The sequence below is a fragment of the Uranotaenia lowii genome, chromosome 1, assembly GCF_029784155.1.
Source record: "Uranotaenia lowii strain MFRU-FL chromosome 1, ASM2978415v1, whole genome shotgun sequence".
Taxonomy (NCBI): domain Eukaryota; kingdom Metazoa; phylum Arthropoda; class Insecta; order Diptera; family Culicidae; genus Uranotaenia; species Uranotaenia lowii.
The window spans coordinates 99,183,543-99,199,514 of record NC_073691.1 but is presented as its reverse complement, the minus strand read 5'-3'; the positions used below and the strand labels follow the sequence as shown (position 1 = coordinate 99,199,514).

Sequence of the window (15,972 nt, the reverse complement as noted above, 5' to 3'; positions counted from 1 at the left end):
GTCTATATGAAACTTAGCCATCAATCGTATCCTCGTAGCTGTTTTTACCTGGAAAATTGAATTTGCACTAGTCACAAAAGTTTTCACTTGATAAAAATGTCTTACCTTTTCTGAATTCACCCGAAGGTTGTATCGATTCCAATCAGCCTCGGCGGCTATCTCCGTCAGCTTCCAGTTTTCCCAATGAAGGATTCTTTTCTCCATGATCACTGCAAGTATTGAACAGTTACATTAATTACTTAGTAAAGTTTTGATACTGTTGGTAGATAATTATCCAAACTACCTGAGAAAACCAATCATTGCACAGCTGGTTGAAAATAGTTTTGCGCGAGCTGCAGGTGGACACAATTACAAACAAACAATCGTAATCACTGAAATAGCCATTTTCTTCCAAATTTAAAAACAATTTTTTCGAACACATAGCCAAATTTATCACCAATTTCAATAATAAACAGTTCGTGAAATGGCCTGGCTGTCACAGTCCGCCATTGTACCGCTGTACTTGAATTGTCAACCGCTCAAATAAATAGAACTAATCACACGGAAGTGCTCAACAAAAGAACAACGGAAGTGCTCACCGTAATAAAAACGAGCAATTATGTTGAAAACTGTTTGGCTGTTCAGATTTTGTTTTATCAAGCAGTATTAAAACAAATTTAATTTCAGTGCTGTTCAGGATACATCTATTTGAAATTTACATTACAATCTCGCGTTCAATTTAAAAATTGTGTTCTGTACTCAATTTCAGTTCTGCTAAAGATTCAATTTTTTCTTGATTATGTAAATTCACATCACAAAATAGCGTTCCATGTCATGAAATTTTTGTGGATTGTAATTTCAGTGTTGTTGAGGATTCAGATGGTTTTGCTATGATGGAAAAAACTGAAAAATTACATCACGTATGATGTAAATAAAAAGAAGCATCATAATTGACGGAATTTTACATTAGGAAATGTGTTCCGTCTCATGTAATATTAAGGCTTTTCAATTTCAGTGCTTTTAAAGATTCAGATTTTTTTTCTGTGTAGCTGTCGCAATAGTGGATGGATATAGAGAACGAACAGATGCATGGAGAGAGGATCTCCCTGTCGCACCGATCGGCCAATTGGAAAAGGAGCGGAGAGATGCCCATTTATCAACAGTCTCGAACTGGATTGCGCATAAATACGCGTCAGCAATTCTACTAGGCGCGAATTTATTCCCAAGCGTATCATCGTGTTGAAGAGAAAACTGTGGTCTACTCTGTCGAACGCATGGTCTAGGTCAGGCATGTCAAACTCGTTTAAGTGTGCGGGCCGCATTAAAAATCTTTCATTTCCAAAAATAATATTATTTCCTCTCGTAGCAAAAAAAAATCTTTTTAATATTTTGTGGCACGAAAGCCTGCGTACTTCTGTGTAGTAGGGAATTTTGTGATAATTTAAGACGGGGCTACGCGGGCCGCATTGACCAAGACCGCGGGCCGCATGCGGCCCGCGAACCCCCAGTTTGACATGCCTGGTCTAGGTCGAATGATATCAACTTTCCCCGTTCTTTTCTGGCGGTTAGTTGGGCTATTCGATCCTTCAGAGCCAACGTGGCTTGGAAGATGTTTCGACGATTGTTGGAGCACTTTTGGATATCACTGAGCACATGGTTTTCCTCGAGCACATGGTTTAGTCTCTCTTTGAGTATTTCGAGAGTATTTTGTAGTCACTGTTAAGCAGTGAGATTGGACGGAACGAGCCTGCATTGTTCCCAGACCCTCGTTTTTTCACTAACACGATAACCCCATCAACGAATTGAGCCGGAAAATTTCCACTTATTGCTTCATTCATAACCAAGTTTAATTCACGATGAATCACGTCGAACGTTTTCAGGTAAAATTCCCTGGGAATACCGTCTGGTCCCGGGGATTTTTTCGGTGAACTGAATTTAATAGAGTTCAGAATTTCAGTGGTACTTATACTGTTCATGCAGGCATCGTTTCGTTCATTCTCGTCTGGCACTAATTGAACACACGGGAATGTTTGTTCACTATGTTGATCTTCCATTGGAGCATGTGCATATAAGTTTTTGAAATACTCAACCATGTATTGCCATTGGATCTTCTAACACTTCACTTTCTTCGTTTTCCACTTTTTCAATCGTCGTTTTCTTCCTTATTCTTTCTCCAAGCTGGAACGTTGAGAGTGGCTCTCCGGAAACGTAGGTTTCATTTGCCCGCACGAATAGTGCAGTAAAACGACGCTGGTGTGCCAGCATCTCTGCCTTGATTCGGTTTATATTTTGGATCTCGTTGGGATGTTGATAGTAGCGTTCATATGCTTCTTTCAGGTACAGGTACTTCGTGGCTACGTGAAAAACTACATAATTTTTATCCAATTGATTTTCACGTAGATGCAACGGAATCAATATGTAAACGTGTCCTTATAAGAATTTGTGCTTAATGGGACTCACCTTTAATTTAGGTGAAATTTTAGTAGCTCCAACGCGGTGTGTTTGTTAAAGCTACTGAGAAAGTTTTCAGTTTTGAAATAAAATCTATGTCGTTTTATTTGCTTCATTATTTATTATGATTGAACTAAAACCAAATTTCACTATTAAAAAAATCTTATTTTGGATATATTTCCTCACTTACACTACAATCAAAACATTTCATTTTCTGCTCAGCTTGGTTTGTGGAATCCTGCAACAAAAATCACATTTATTAAAAAAACCATTATTATATTGAAAAATAACTTACCATTGTTGCGTTAAAGGTGTTCTGTTGAACATCCTATCTGGAGAGTCCTAAAAAAAGAGCGATCGTCACCAGGTCCAATAAAAGAAAACTTGCATCCAGAGCCATTACTGCCAAAAGATGAAAAACAAAAATTTAATCATTATTCAGAGTCATAAGCATCATTATCACGTACCAAGAAGACAAAGCTGAATCCAATTAAGTTCTTATTCGCAATTCGTTTTCCCGAAAAAGGTTTAAAAACTTCTAATTTTAATTTAATCATCAGACACAAAAATATTCACAACACCTAACGAAATCAGCTGGCTGACAACTCCCTTTTCTAATAAGAATTTACTGAGACAAATGAAACAAAACGGATATTAATCATCCACTTAGATTTTATGTGAAATTCATGCGTCAGTTATGTTGTAGTAAAGTAGTTAATACCAGGGCTTCCTTCATACACTGTGCTTACTCAAAACGCACGTAGAATCGATATTATGCAGTAAAATCATAGTTTACGTGAAAAATCCCGTAGAAAAAATTTCTTCATTACTTTGGGTGAAGCAACGCTTGGATACAGCAACTACAACAAACACTACTGCGTGCGGCAATGTAAAGGACATGATGCGGTGTATGCAAATGCACACAAGATTGTTTTGATGTGTGTTGTTTTCAGAGGTTATCTTGGAATTAAGGATTTTTTTGGCATATACATTAGAGTGCCCCAAATGACCCGACTTTTGAAAAAGTTATGCGCTGCAGGTTAAAATTGATCCTTGGCCTAGTACAAGATCTCATGCCAAATTTGGGCCAGATCGGATCACGGGAAGGGGTCGCTCAACGAGTCTGAAGTTTGTATGGGATTTCGAGACATTTTGTTCGGGAGAAACATGAAAAACCAGTTTTTCATCAATAACTTTGGTTTCCGTCTGCCGATTTCTTTTCGTGTTTTCTTAAAGCCCAAATTATGAAAAATATTTCATCCGAAGACTTCATTTCGATAAGAGTTAAGATTAGAAAGTTATTAAGCTTCAAAAATGGGCTAACTTTTTTAACGGTGGTATTGGCCTATCATATTTTACTATGCGGGAAGACAAACAGGAACAAGTATTAAATTTATTTTAAAGTCTTTTTCTTTTTGAAAGAATATGAAAGTTGACCTGTGATGATATCCATTTGCACTTGCCCCGATGTTTCTTTAATGGAAATAACAATTTATAATAAAAAAAAACAGACACTTAAATGTATTAAAGGTTTCGAGGTAAATTTACAGAAAATCTCCGAAGCAGAGGTGCAAAGAGATCCCTACATGTAGCATGCAGCGCACGACTTTTAGCCGACTCTAACAGCCCGCCGTCAGCCACGAAAGAATCGTCTAGCAAAGTTGCAAACTGATTCTTTCTGCCTTATGTGCAGAACGTCGAACGTGTCTGCAAGTAAAAGTCAGCCGCGCGGTAAAATCCTTTGACTGCACGTTCCGAAAATTACAAACGATTCTCCGAAGTTAGGAACAGTTGCAAACTTGCAAGCCCGAAGATAAAATCCCTTGAGCCGAACAGAAAGAATCATTTCCGAAGATAGCTACAGTCTGCAAGTTGCTTGCATGCAGCGGGATGGTGCGATGTACGTTTTCAAACTTGCAAGTTACAGAACGGTGGACCCGTTCTTGTGTGGTTGGATTCGTTCCACTAACCTAAGACCGACCGAACCGAATCCATGGAGGAAGAAAGTGATAGGCCGAGGTGCCGTCGACTATCATTCAGTTGCCGTTCAGCCATCGAAGCGTGCGTGCGTAGCGTATGTACATGGCTATTCGCATAACGCGCGGCATGCCGTACAACAAGAGCAAGGACATGATGGAGTTGTTGTTGTTGGTGCCTTCGTGTTCGTTTCGTTTTCTTCTAAGACGGATTCGAAAGGAAGTGGTGCCCAACTGTTATTTTAGTTTTCAGTTATCATACCAGGGTGATTGATATAAATCATCAAAGCTAATACAAGCAAATTAGTTTTGATTATAACTTTGTCATCTTACAAGTTATTTATGAACACAAATTTGTTAAATAAAACTGATCCAAACTATGTTGAAAAATCATCTATGATGTTTTAAAACAGTGCTGCGTTAAAATTCTTTGAAGTTTCGTCCCGAAAACTTCTTTGAAGTTACGTCCCGAAAATTCAATCGATTTTCCGAAGGCAGGATCACTTGATTAGTAGGATCACAGATTAAATTGTGTAAATTTCAAATTTAGAATTCAGTTTCATTTGCTTAGACATGTATAAGAATCACGTCATCTTTACCAAGTAATCTTGGGAGTCATGTCTTCTTCTGTGGTCTGCAACACTCATTTGGTTTTTTACAGAAAGTTTGTACAGCTCAGTTCAAAACTCAATAGAAATTCAGTGCTTGTTCGTCGTCATTCCAACCTTGAACTCAAAAACTCCACACTCTGTTTGATTCAAATCTTCTATCAATGTTTTATAACTGGTTTTGAATGATTTTGGCGTACTGAACTCGAATATTTGGTTAGATTTTGTCTATCGCATCCAGTTTTACTGATAAGGCTTTTAAAAAACAGTTCTATGATAAATCAATCATTGACTATATATTATGTATTACTTCTTTGCTGAAGACTGTAAAGCGTTTTAAGTTATACTTTGAAAAATATCTAAGATTCATTTTGGTACACATTTTCATCAGAATTTCGTTTCAATAGAAGGAAAAAACCAACAAAATTTCTTTGACTTCAAAGCCAAAATTACTTGCAATCTTCGTAGAAACTTTAATTTTAAAAATCTTACTCTACAGTTGTATATATTTCAGATATTACGAAACTGCTTATAAAAAGCTGGACGTTTCACGGTTAAACATATCACGCTTTCGACCATAAAATTTGGGCACCACTTCCTTTCGAATCCGTCTTAGAAGGAAACGAAACGAGCACGAAGGCACCAACAACAACTCCATCATGTCCTTACTTTTGTAATACGGCGCGCCGAGCGTTATGCTGATAGCCATGTACATACGCTACGCGCGCACGCTTCGATGGCTGAACGGCAACTGAATTGATGGTCGGTGGCGGTGGTTCTTCGGCCTATCACTTTCTTCCTCCGTGGATTCGGTTCGGTCGGTCTTAGCTTAGGTTAGTGGAACGAATCCATCCGCACAAGAACGAGTCCACCGTTCTGTAAATTGCAACTTGCAAGTTTGCAAACGTACATCGCCGCGCTGCAAGTCTGCAAGCAAGCAACTTGCAGACTGTAGCTATCTTCGGAAATGATTCTTTCTGTTCGGCTCAAGGGATTTTATCTTCGGGCTTGCAAGTTTGCAACTGTTCCTAACTTCGGAGAATCGTTTGTAATTTTCGGAACGTGCAGTCATCGCGCGGTTGGCTTTTACTTGCAGACACGTTCGACGTTCTGCTCGTAAGGGGAAAAGAATCAGTTTGCAACTTTGCAAGATGATTCTTTCGTGGTTGACGTCGGGCTGTAAGAATCGGCACTGCATGTAGCGTAAAGGGATCTCTTTGCACCTCTGCTCCGAAGCATAGAATGAACTCATGAAATCATCGCAGCCCTAACAAATTAGCTCTTTTTTATGTATTTATTTTTTTAAAACCTGCATTCCAATTAAATGTTATTGAATCTTGAAAATATCACATAATCTTAAATGAAATCGCAAATTACCTTCAACACTGTTCAGAATTTTTTTTAAATCAGACAACAATGGTTTAAATTGGCAGGTATGTCTTTTAGGATAAAAAAGAAAATATAAATGCTGTGATTCGGTTGAATAACAAAAAATTAAACATATTTTTTCTCCTTTCAAAACCAAATAAATTCCTTTGTTCAAAGGAATTTAATTTGCATTTTTCGCTCGAACAAATTACAAGAAGGGCGAACGTTTTTTTGGTCATGATTTTGATGCAAATATGGATTTTAATAACCACTGCTTCCAAGGGTGAGGATAGTGAACAAAAAGCTGCTTAAAAATGGTTTCTAAAAAATCTTCTCTAATGTTTTTTAATTTCTTTAGATCTAAAACATATACCATCTAAAACTACGCGGAAGCTAAAAATGCTGCGCTTGGCAGAATATTGGGCAAATACTCCAAAAATTGTCCCGATATTCAAAATTTTTCTTCCATAAAGTTTCATTTGCAACAAATTGCAATAAATGAGAAACTTTTGATTTCGATTTCAACCTTAAAGTGAACTCGAGTGAAGTGGAGTAAATCAACTAAATGGAATACAATAAATGAAACATAGGTATAATCAGCATAAAGCCATTTGGCATAAATTCAACTTTCAACCGTGTGGTGACTGTTTAATTAAACTTGAAAGATTTCATTTCTAAATTTTGCGGCGCTGCCGCAAACATCGAGGCTGCAAGGGGTGAGGCGGCCCAAAGCCGCCAAGGCTCCCCTATCCGAGCTGACCGCCGACCCGCCTTCGGAAGCGGCGGCCTTATTACATTGGTCTAGGTCTACTGGGGCCTCCTAGGTTTATGTGAAAGCTAGGGGTGATCCCTTAGCTCTGTCCGCCACGCGATAGCGCGAAGGACAATACTTCATGAAAGTTCGAGCGCGAAGCGTGAGGAGTCGGTTCCAGCTTAGGTCTAAACGCCTTACTTATTGTGGTTTTACAAAAGCCAACACGATGCAAACAAATAAAAAACAACAGCCTCCTCACGCTACGCGTTCACGTAAACCTAGGATGCCCCAGTAGACCTACACCAACGTAATAAGGCCGCCGCTTCCGACGGCAGGTCGGCAGCCACCTCGGATCGGGGAGCCTGCATCCTCGAAAACTTAGGATAAGAAAACTCGCAACTTTGTCCGAAAATTGAATTTCAACTCAACAGATGAATTTATGCCAAATGGCTTTATGCCAAATGGCCTTTATGCCAAAAGGCATTATGTTAAAAGGCCAAATGTCATACTCCACTTACTAAGGTAGAAAACCGGTAAATAGAGTTTTTATGCCTTTTTTTTGACTTTTTTTTGCCTTTCTTTCAGAAAGGTATAGTTATCGGTCGATTTGAGAGATCATTAATTATGGGTCTTAGATATACCTTTATAGGACCTATCGAATCAGCTCGACGAGTTCAGACGATGTCAGTGTATTTGTGTGTATAAGTGTGATTTTTTTGTAAACTTTGTTCCACGCGATTTTGTGAAACTAGGCAGTACAATCAAAATGATTTTTATCTTAAAAAAAATGATTTTTTTTCCCTCTTCAGTGTATAAAAGGTAGAAAAAAAACAAAATAGTTTGAAAAAAAAATTTCATACTAATTACCATAAAATGATCACTCCAAAAAACGTGTCGATTTGGCTTGCCTTCCACATCCAGACTTGTAAACCATCGACATTTTCTCTGACAGTCGCACAGTCTGCTTTTATCAGTTTCATTGTTCGTGCCATCAAACGAATGCGACCGAAAACTTGCCGAACAGTCGACTACCATCTAACGAAACGACATTCATTGTTCTTTGTGTGATTGTCGAACGAAATTTCGTGTCTTGGTACACGAGAGGGATAATTGGTGGTCACGGTGTACAATATAATAAGGTGATATCTTCCCGATAGTGTCGTCATTACTATCCATCTAGTGATCCTCGGTGTATGCAGCATTATCTTACGCGCGCAAATTTTTTGCCTGGCACGCTATAGGCAGATAGTAATGACGTCACTCGTTTACATTCAAACGAGTTGTTTACTCGAGTTAGTAGCCTACCTTATATATTTATACCGTGATTGGTGGTCAAACGACCATAATTCCCGACAGTTCACGACATCGCCTATCTCTTTCACGCAGCAGAACTTACAGACTCAATAAGCAAATGCAATCTTTTCTATTCACTCCCTCCTGTTGAAAAAAAAAATCGCCACTCTGCAGCGCCGGGTGATGTTTGGATGTGTTGGTCGAACAATGTGGAATGATTATAGCTTCGTTCAACCGTTGGTAAAAATCGGTTTCAACTGGTTTCGGTCAATTGACAGATGTTCAGCGAGCAAATGTTTTGGTCGAAACAAGTCGGGTCGTTGTTCAATGGAGCAAGTAGAAACTAGTCGAAACCAATCCAGCTCGGCAGCAGGATTCGTTTCGACCTGGTAGAAATCGGTCGAAGTCAATCGGAAAGAGACAGATGATCAACTGTCAATCCATTTCTACTTGTTTCGACTCGTTTCAACCAAAGTCCATTGAACAGACTATATCTCGATTATCTACGCAAGAGGGATGAAAGTCAAACGACTAACCACACCAAATATCAAAAGCTGCGTTCAATCGTAAGTAGCGATTGGTTTCGACTACACTGAACAAAATCGGGCTATAAGCATTATCGGGAATTCTAGTGTTTTTGCACTAAAGGAAAATCCAATACTTTTTAAAGATTGCCATGCAATGATGTGATCATTATTTCCGATTGATTTTATCGGAATTTCTAATGAAAGTAAAAAATAATCGTTTTAATATGTTCCATTATGAAGTTTAGTGATAAATAATGTCTAGTGAACGGAATAAAATGAATCGAACATATCAATGAAATTGAAAAAGTTTATTTCTCATGAATATGTGTTTTTTGCATCGAGATTTATTAGAATACAATTGAATGATATTTATTAAAATACAATGATTTACAAGGTCGAACATTTTTACATCACAAATTTTTTTCTTATTCTATCTAACAACATGAAATTTCACAGCACAAATTATATTCTTATACTACCCGACTACAGTATCCTTACGATTGTTATCTGAAAACACATTGAAAAAAAAAACGAATGATTATTTATTAACACACAAGTCATAATTTAATCAATATAAGTAATATAACAAACATTTGTACGAAAATTTGGTTCCGATTGTGCGCGAATAAAAACAAATGGGAAAGTGCATGATGATATGATTATAGAATTTCGTCGATATTTCTTCATAGAGATTAAATAATATAATAACGGAAATGTAAACTATAAATTGTTTATTTTTTTTTTTTCATTTAAATATTTCATATTATTCAAATTAAAAATCATCAAGTATATCTTAAATACTTCTATGTGTAATTCTGAAAACAAATTAAATCGAACAATTCAATTTAACAAAGAAGTATAAATATTACAAAATTTTTTTTTTCTGATAGCGTTTTGAAAATCTTAAACATTTTAAAAAAGCTTAAATTTCTGGCATCATTGAAACATATCTATTTCGAGACACAAATTTTTCAGGATTCTTAAAAGGTAACACATATGAATATTTTCAAAGGATCATTATGAAGGATATCTTACCTACACTTATCATTAACGCCTGCTGGAGGCTGATCCAGCCTATGTCAAATCTGATCATGACTTGACTGCCAAACCCTGTTACTTTTTGTTTTTGTTGTTTTTTGGGACACATCAAGAAAATCCATTCGAGCAGCAAAATACTGGAGGGATGAACTGCGTAAACTACACTGCCTTTGGTGGCGGGTACTGTGAAACTTTGGAAACTTCGACTGCGCTCAGATCTCTCTGAATCCAGGAAATAGTTGTGCTTTCTGTCGAGGGTTATGAAAACGGCTGTAGCACATCAGAATCACACAGTGATAATTTTTTTGTCAAATGTCACGACCTATGACTTGATTTATAGCACGGGACGTATCCAACGAATACCTAAACGAAAATCGGAAAGAATGTATTAATACATAATTTTGAATTAAAGGAATTCATTATATTTCTGATACCCACCACTCATCGCCTGAACTATTTTCATTCTCTCGCGCCCGAACGTCTTAGAAGTGCTTTTCCTCCATATGATCCGAGCGCCTTTGAGCGGTGGAAATGGTGGAAATCCTTAACAATCCCAGCTCTGCCATTCAGGTCCGCACAGTCGAGCCCTTCGAAAACTTTCCCTGGACAGACGGCCAAAAATATGACGCATGAGGAACAATCGCTTGGGAGCTGGGCAGCCACTTGCTAGGAACGGGACTATTTACATATTTCTAAACAACGGCACCGTTTCCGGGTTTTCAAAGTTACGATCGATTCTGCCCAGTCGGAATTTTTTCTTTTGGTTCCAGCTTGTTGATGATTGCAAATTTTTGAACCCCATCCGAAAGGAGCTCTTCGTGGTCGGCGATTTTCTCGAGGGTTCCGCTGAGGATGGTTGCTAGATTTTTACTGAGGATTGCTCGGGAACAGCACCGCCCGGTATATAAAATTATGGCATGCCTTTTCCCTTCGTCCAAAATTGATTCTGGAAGAAAAAAATTTTGTTTTAGAAAACTGATAGGATTAAGATGAAAAAAAAAACATGATTACCATTTCCGCATGTGTTGTCCTCCATGTATTTGCTATTCCGGCCACGAGCCCATTGCTATCCTTGAAGTTGGGATCAGAATGCGATGCAATCAAGGATGCGATGGAAAGTTGCTCATCCGGCAAAGGTGACTCGTCCAAACTCCAGACTACCACATTGGAACGCGCTGTTGTCCTTCATCCTAAATGGAGGTACCGAAGGCACGGGTTAACTTTTACTGCCGCTTTTTTTATGCTCGAGCTGCCGCCTGGAGCGTTTTTTCCACCTCCTAAAAATGTTGTTTTTGTTTTGATTAAGCAAAGTTTATGTTAAAATGCAAAACCAAATAAGATACTCACCATTAGAACCAGTGCCATCACTTTCCGATACAAATCTTTGCACTTTCCACCGTTGATTTCCGTCTTTATTACAACCGGCCATTTCCGACATTTTGAAAAGATGAAAATATTTTAACTGTATACAAAAACAAGTCGAGAGATTTATTTTATTGGAAATTCTGTTAAAATTTATCAATGATGGAATTTGATGGAATAAACAAACGTATTTCGGTGCAATGCATTTTATATTCAAAGCCTGCTTATAAAATCTATAAGTATTTTTTTTAACAAACAAAAGATAATTTATTGATTTTAATCAATTTAAATTTTGTATAAAAATCATTCATCATTCAATGAAATGTAGTATACTTTTTGATAGATTGTATCATTTTTTACTGTAAAAAGAATTTAACCGCAAGTGATATAAGTTAAAAGTAACACTCTATATATTTAATCGTCCGATTTGGTTCAGTGTAGTTTCTGTCAAGTGGTCGTTGTTCAACGGGCTCATGTTTTGGTCGAAACATGTCTGGTCGTTGTTCAACGGAGCAAGTTGAAATCGATCGAAACTAGTCGAAACCGATCCAGCTCGAAAGCAGGATTCATTTCTACCACACTAACACACATGCAGCGTGTGTGTCAGACAGAGAGCATGTTTTTGTTTCGTTTTCGCCATTTCATTCTCGTCAAGTGCTCTGGATGCTTGGTTTCAGTCGGCAGTCAGTTCTGTGTGTTTCGAGTCGGTGGGATTATTGCTGTGCTAACTCTTCCTGCAATTATTCCTGTGCTGTGCGGTAGAAGACGTTTGCACTTGCCCCGGGGGGAATGAATGAAATAAAAACTTGTCTTGAAGTTATCTTATTTTAAGAAATTTAATGGTTTTACCTCTCGAATGCGTTTGAAACACGTCCACGCAATTTTTGTTATTCATTTTTTGTTTGCGGACGGCTAAGACCAAGATGGTCTACTAATGTGAACACGTCCACAAAAAGCAAACCGCCAAAATGTCGCGGAACTCTGCAGATGCATGGGAAAATAAATTCAGATTGTCCCATCATCGCTTTTTCAGTCTCATTTAATATTACGAATTCAATTAAGGATTCCATGCATATAAGCTTGTTTTCTAACCCGTTACGATACGCGTCTAAATTTTCACGTGATCTGTTTCGGTCTGTCTAGAAATTCGTGTGCAAAACGCACAAAGCACGCATTAGTATTGGTGTAAGTATGTTCAACGGACGACCTGGTTGAAATCGGTCGAAGTCAATTGGAAAGAGACAGATTACCAACTGTCAAAATCCATTCCTACTTGTTTCGACCTATTTCAACCTGTTTCGACTAACTTCCATTGAACACACATAAAATTTCATTTAACATTTTTTTGCTCTCCGATCAAACGATTGCGCTCTCCACGATTGTCACGAACGATGTGTGGTGGTTGTCTCCGAAAAAATTCAAACGATGGTGACCACTTACAAGCCTGTCCACATCCAGCAATCACTAACCAAGATTATTGTATTTATGACGTCGCATTAAACATGACGTCATATATACGATGGGCGCGCTCGCTGTGAGTAGTGGTAAAAAATACAACCTCCACTTCCACTGATGATGTCATCATGCCAACATAACGAGTAAGAAAGAAGTAGTTGAAGGAAAGAAAAGTTATCTACCTACTAAATTGTTGAATTTTATATTTTGTACCAGTTCAGTATTAACCGAACCGGTTTCAAAAATTTTTGAAGCCGAAACTCCAAACCAAATTATAATAACATGGATTTTCATAAAGGGGTACGACCCCGAACTGTACATATCCAATCGACGCATCCGACATCCGCATTCTTCTGCAGCGATGGCGGGCTTCGATACTTCGCCCAACTATATTCGCAAGCAAAGGTTTCCCTTAGAAGGAAAAACCACATAAGGGACGCGAGCGGAGCACACCATCTCAATTTCTCTCATACCGCTCGAGCTTATGTCGTTCGTTCGTGGTCATGCTATTCAGCATGAGAGAAATTGAGTTGGTGTGCATCGTCCGAATCAAACGCCAAAAATTTCTCCATTTAGTAGCATTGACTCAAACTTTTAGCCTGTACCCAAACCGCGATCGTTTTGTGCTAAAATTTTAGAAGGGTTACGATGCAAGCGGGAATCTGTCATATAGTTTTGTAGTAAATTTTAAAAAGGGCGAACGCGCCAAATGTAAACAAATCTAGCTTTCTAAGGGCGAAACTAGCAGTTAGTTCGAGAAAAACGCGTTTGAAATTTCGGAACATTCAATTAAATCCTGCTGAAACATCGCGAGGGAGGAACATTAAAAAAATAATGTGAGAAACAAATAAATTGGAATAAATTGCACGAAAGTTTGTGTGCAACAAAATTGCATCCGCTTGATTCGCTTGATAGTATACTTTCAGGCGTTTGAGAAGTATATCAGGGTGACCAATAGTCGTGAGATCGATCATACCGGCCACCTAAAACTACTGTTTTAACACTAGTAGCCCTAGCTTTGTTTTGAACCAAGTGTTTACAGAAAATTTGCCACAAATTTTTAACCATGTTAAGCGGGATCACACGAATTGAACGACTGCTGTTGAAACTGGTATGTAGAACGAGGACAACGGGCGCACTTCACTACAGGTTGAACGAAGGTCTTAACCAAAATGCCGGGATGCTTCGGGACAAGTACTGGCTGGGAAGTCAGCACTGCAGACACCCGGATGGCTGGTGATGAATCAGCAGCACCAGTACCATCCATCCGGATCGCAGGGACATATGAAGCTGTTAGCATGCAGGTTGGTAAACTTCGGGTCACATTAGATTCCGGTTCACTGGGACATGGGATGACACTATCAGATCCTTGGACGCGACGAACCATTCGTAGCGTGTACTGGCCGGATAGCCAGCAAGCAGACGATGCCCGGATGGCTGGTTTTGGACCTGAAAACCAGTGCAATCCATCCGGGTTTCTTTATTCACTGTTGTATAGGCTGGATCAGTTGATTTGGGGTGGCTAGAGACTTATCTGAACCGGAACTGGGTCGTTACGGCAGGGTGCTGACGGGTTGCGGTACACCAAACGGATCGTGTTGGGTCAAAGCTTTGTTGAAGGCTCGATAATAACGGCGGCTTATCGTCGGACATTGTTCTTCAAGCGTGATCGAAGCTAGGTTAGGTTCAGGACGGGGTAGCTTAACGCTGCAAGAGTAACAAACTCTTGGCGAAAGCTTTCCCATCCTGGTCACGGCACCAAATGTTTATTCCAGGGAGAATTTACCGAGCCATGTCGGTGGAACGGATGTTTTCTTCGTTCAATCAAACAAATGCACACATTATTACAAACATACAAAAAGTAACGTTAACATTTTATTGTTTCTACAATTGGCTAAACCATCTACACTTAATGAGAGTTTAGAGAATAAGGGCGGAACATTATGGGGTCATCTACCATTACACCTTTTCCCTCCTAAACATATCAACGCCTCAAAACTTGGTAGACTGGCGACATGAATAGCACTTCAAAATAGAACCGGTTGAAAAGATGTGAAGTTAGATTTAAGGTGACCAACGGTGTTGAGAATCAACAACATAATTGCACAAAATCTATAAATCAAGTAATTTTTCATCAAATAAATCAATAACATCAAGAGTAAAAAAGCTGAAATAATTTTCCAAAATTTGATTTTTTAACTTGTAATCTTCTGGATTTTTGATTTTTTTTTCAAAATTTACATAAAACTTTCAAACTTTATTTATCGCCCCTTCGGGTTTTTTGGAAATTTCGAAGTGACAAAAGAAGAAATTGAGCTGTAATGTACACCCAAAATAATAAAGAAATTTTTTCTACAACATTTTTCTCGTAAACTATGATTTCGATGCATAATATCGATTCTACGTGTGTTTTTAGTAAACACAGTGTGTAACGGAAGCCCTGGTAGTAACGACTTTACTTCCACATAATTGTTGCATGAATTTAACGTAAAATCTAAGTGAATGGTTTAAATCCGTTTTGTGCGTTTGTCTTAAGCGTGTGGTTGTAAATTCTTATTAGAAAAGGGAATTGTCAGCCAACTGATTTCGTTAGCTGTTGTAAAATTTTTGTGTCTAATGGAACTGTGGAGTCAGCTTTGTCTTTTTGGTAAGTGATATGATCATTAATGATGCTTATGATAATCATGAATTTATTTTCGTTTTTCATCCCCTTTCAGCAATGGACACAACTCATCTTTCGTTGAACCTGGTGACGATCGCTCGTTTTTTAGTTGGACTGTACGGAAAAGATGTTCAACAGAACATATGAACGCAACGAAGGTGATTATTTTTTATTTCAATTATAGTTTTTTTTTAAATTAAATCATACTTTTAAATTTTTGCAGGATTCCAAAAACCAAGCAAGCTGCAGGAATTGAAGGAAAAGTGATAAAATTGGTGTGAAAATAAAGTTTATTCTCAATTAAATTTGGTTTTATTTTTCATCATAATAAACAAAATGAAAATACAAAGTAAAAACAACATTAATTTCATTCCTATACCAAAAATATGCTCAGTAGCTTTTACAAATACACGGCGTAGAACGTACCAAAAATTCACGTAAATTGTGGGTGAGTTCCATGAAGCACGAATTCTTATAGGGACGCGTTTACGCATTTTTT

The 15,972-nt window shown here is 38.1% G+C and overlaps 1 protein-coding gene and 1 long non-coding RNA gene across 2 annotated transcripts in view; one reads left to right on the top strand and one right to left on the bottom strand.

The window, feature by feature from the left end:
* The window catches only part of LOC129745158 (E3 ubiquitin-protein ligase UBR1-like), a 104,931-nt gene extending 89,209 nt beyond the window's left edge, over window positions 1–15,722 (top strand). The window contains exons 3-4 of the mRNA XM_055738077.1: window positions 15,529–15,631; window positions 15,697–15,722. Coding sequence (XP_055594052.1) covers window positions 15,529–15,620 — 92 coding nt within the window. The 3' untranslated portion in view covers window positions 15,621–15,631; window positions 15,697–15,722. The remainder of the gene's footprint in view (window positions 1–15,528; window positions 15,632–15,696) is intronic.
* LOC129745168 (uncharacterized) lies at window positions 9,349–11,557 on the bottom strand. Its single transcript, XR_008737092.1, has 5 exons — window positions 11,342–11,557; window positions 11,006–11,271; window positions 10,433–10,940; window positions 9,992–10,357; window positions 9,349–9,463 (listed from the first exon to the last, which is right to left on the bottom strand). It is a non-coding gene; the product is annotated as an uncharacterized LOC129745168 (long non-coding RNA).
* Window positions 15,723–15,972: the final 250 nt, after the last annotated feature.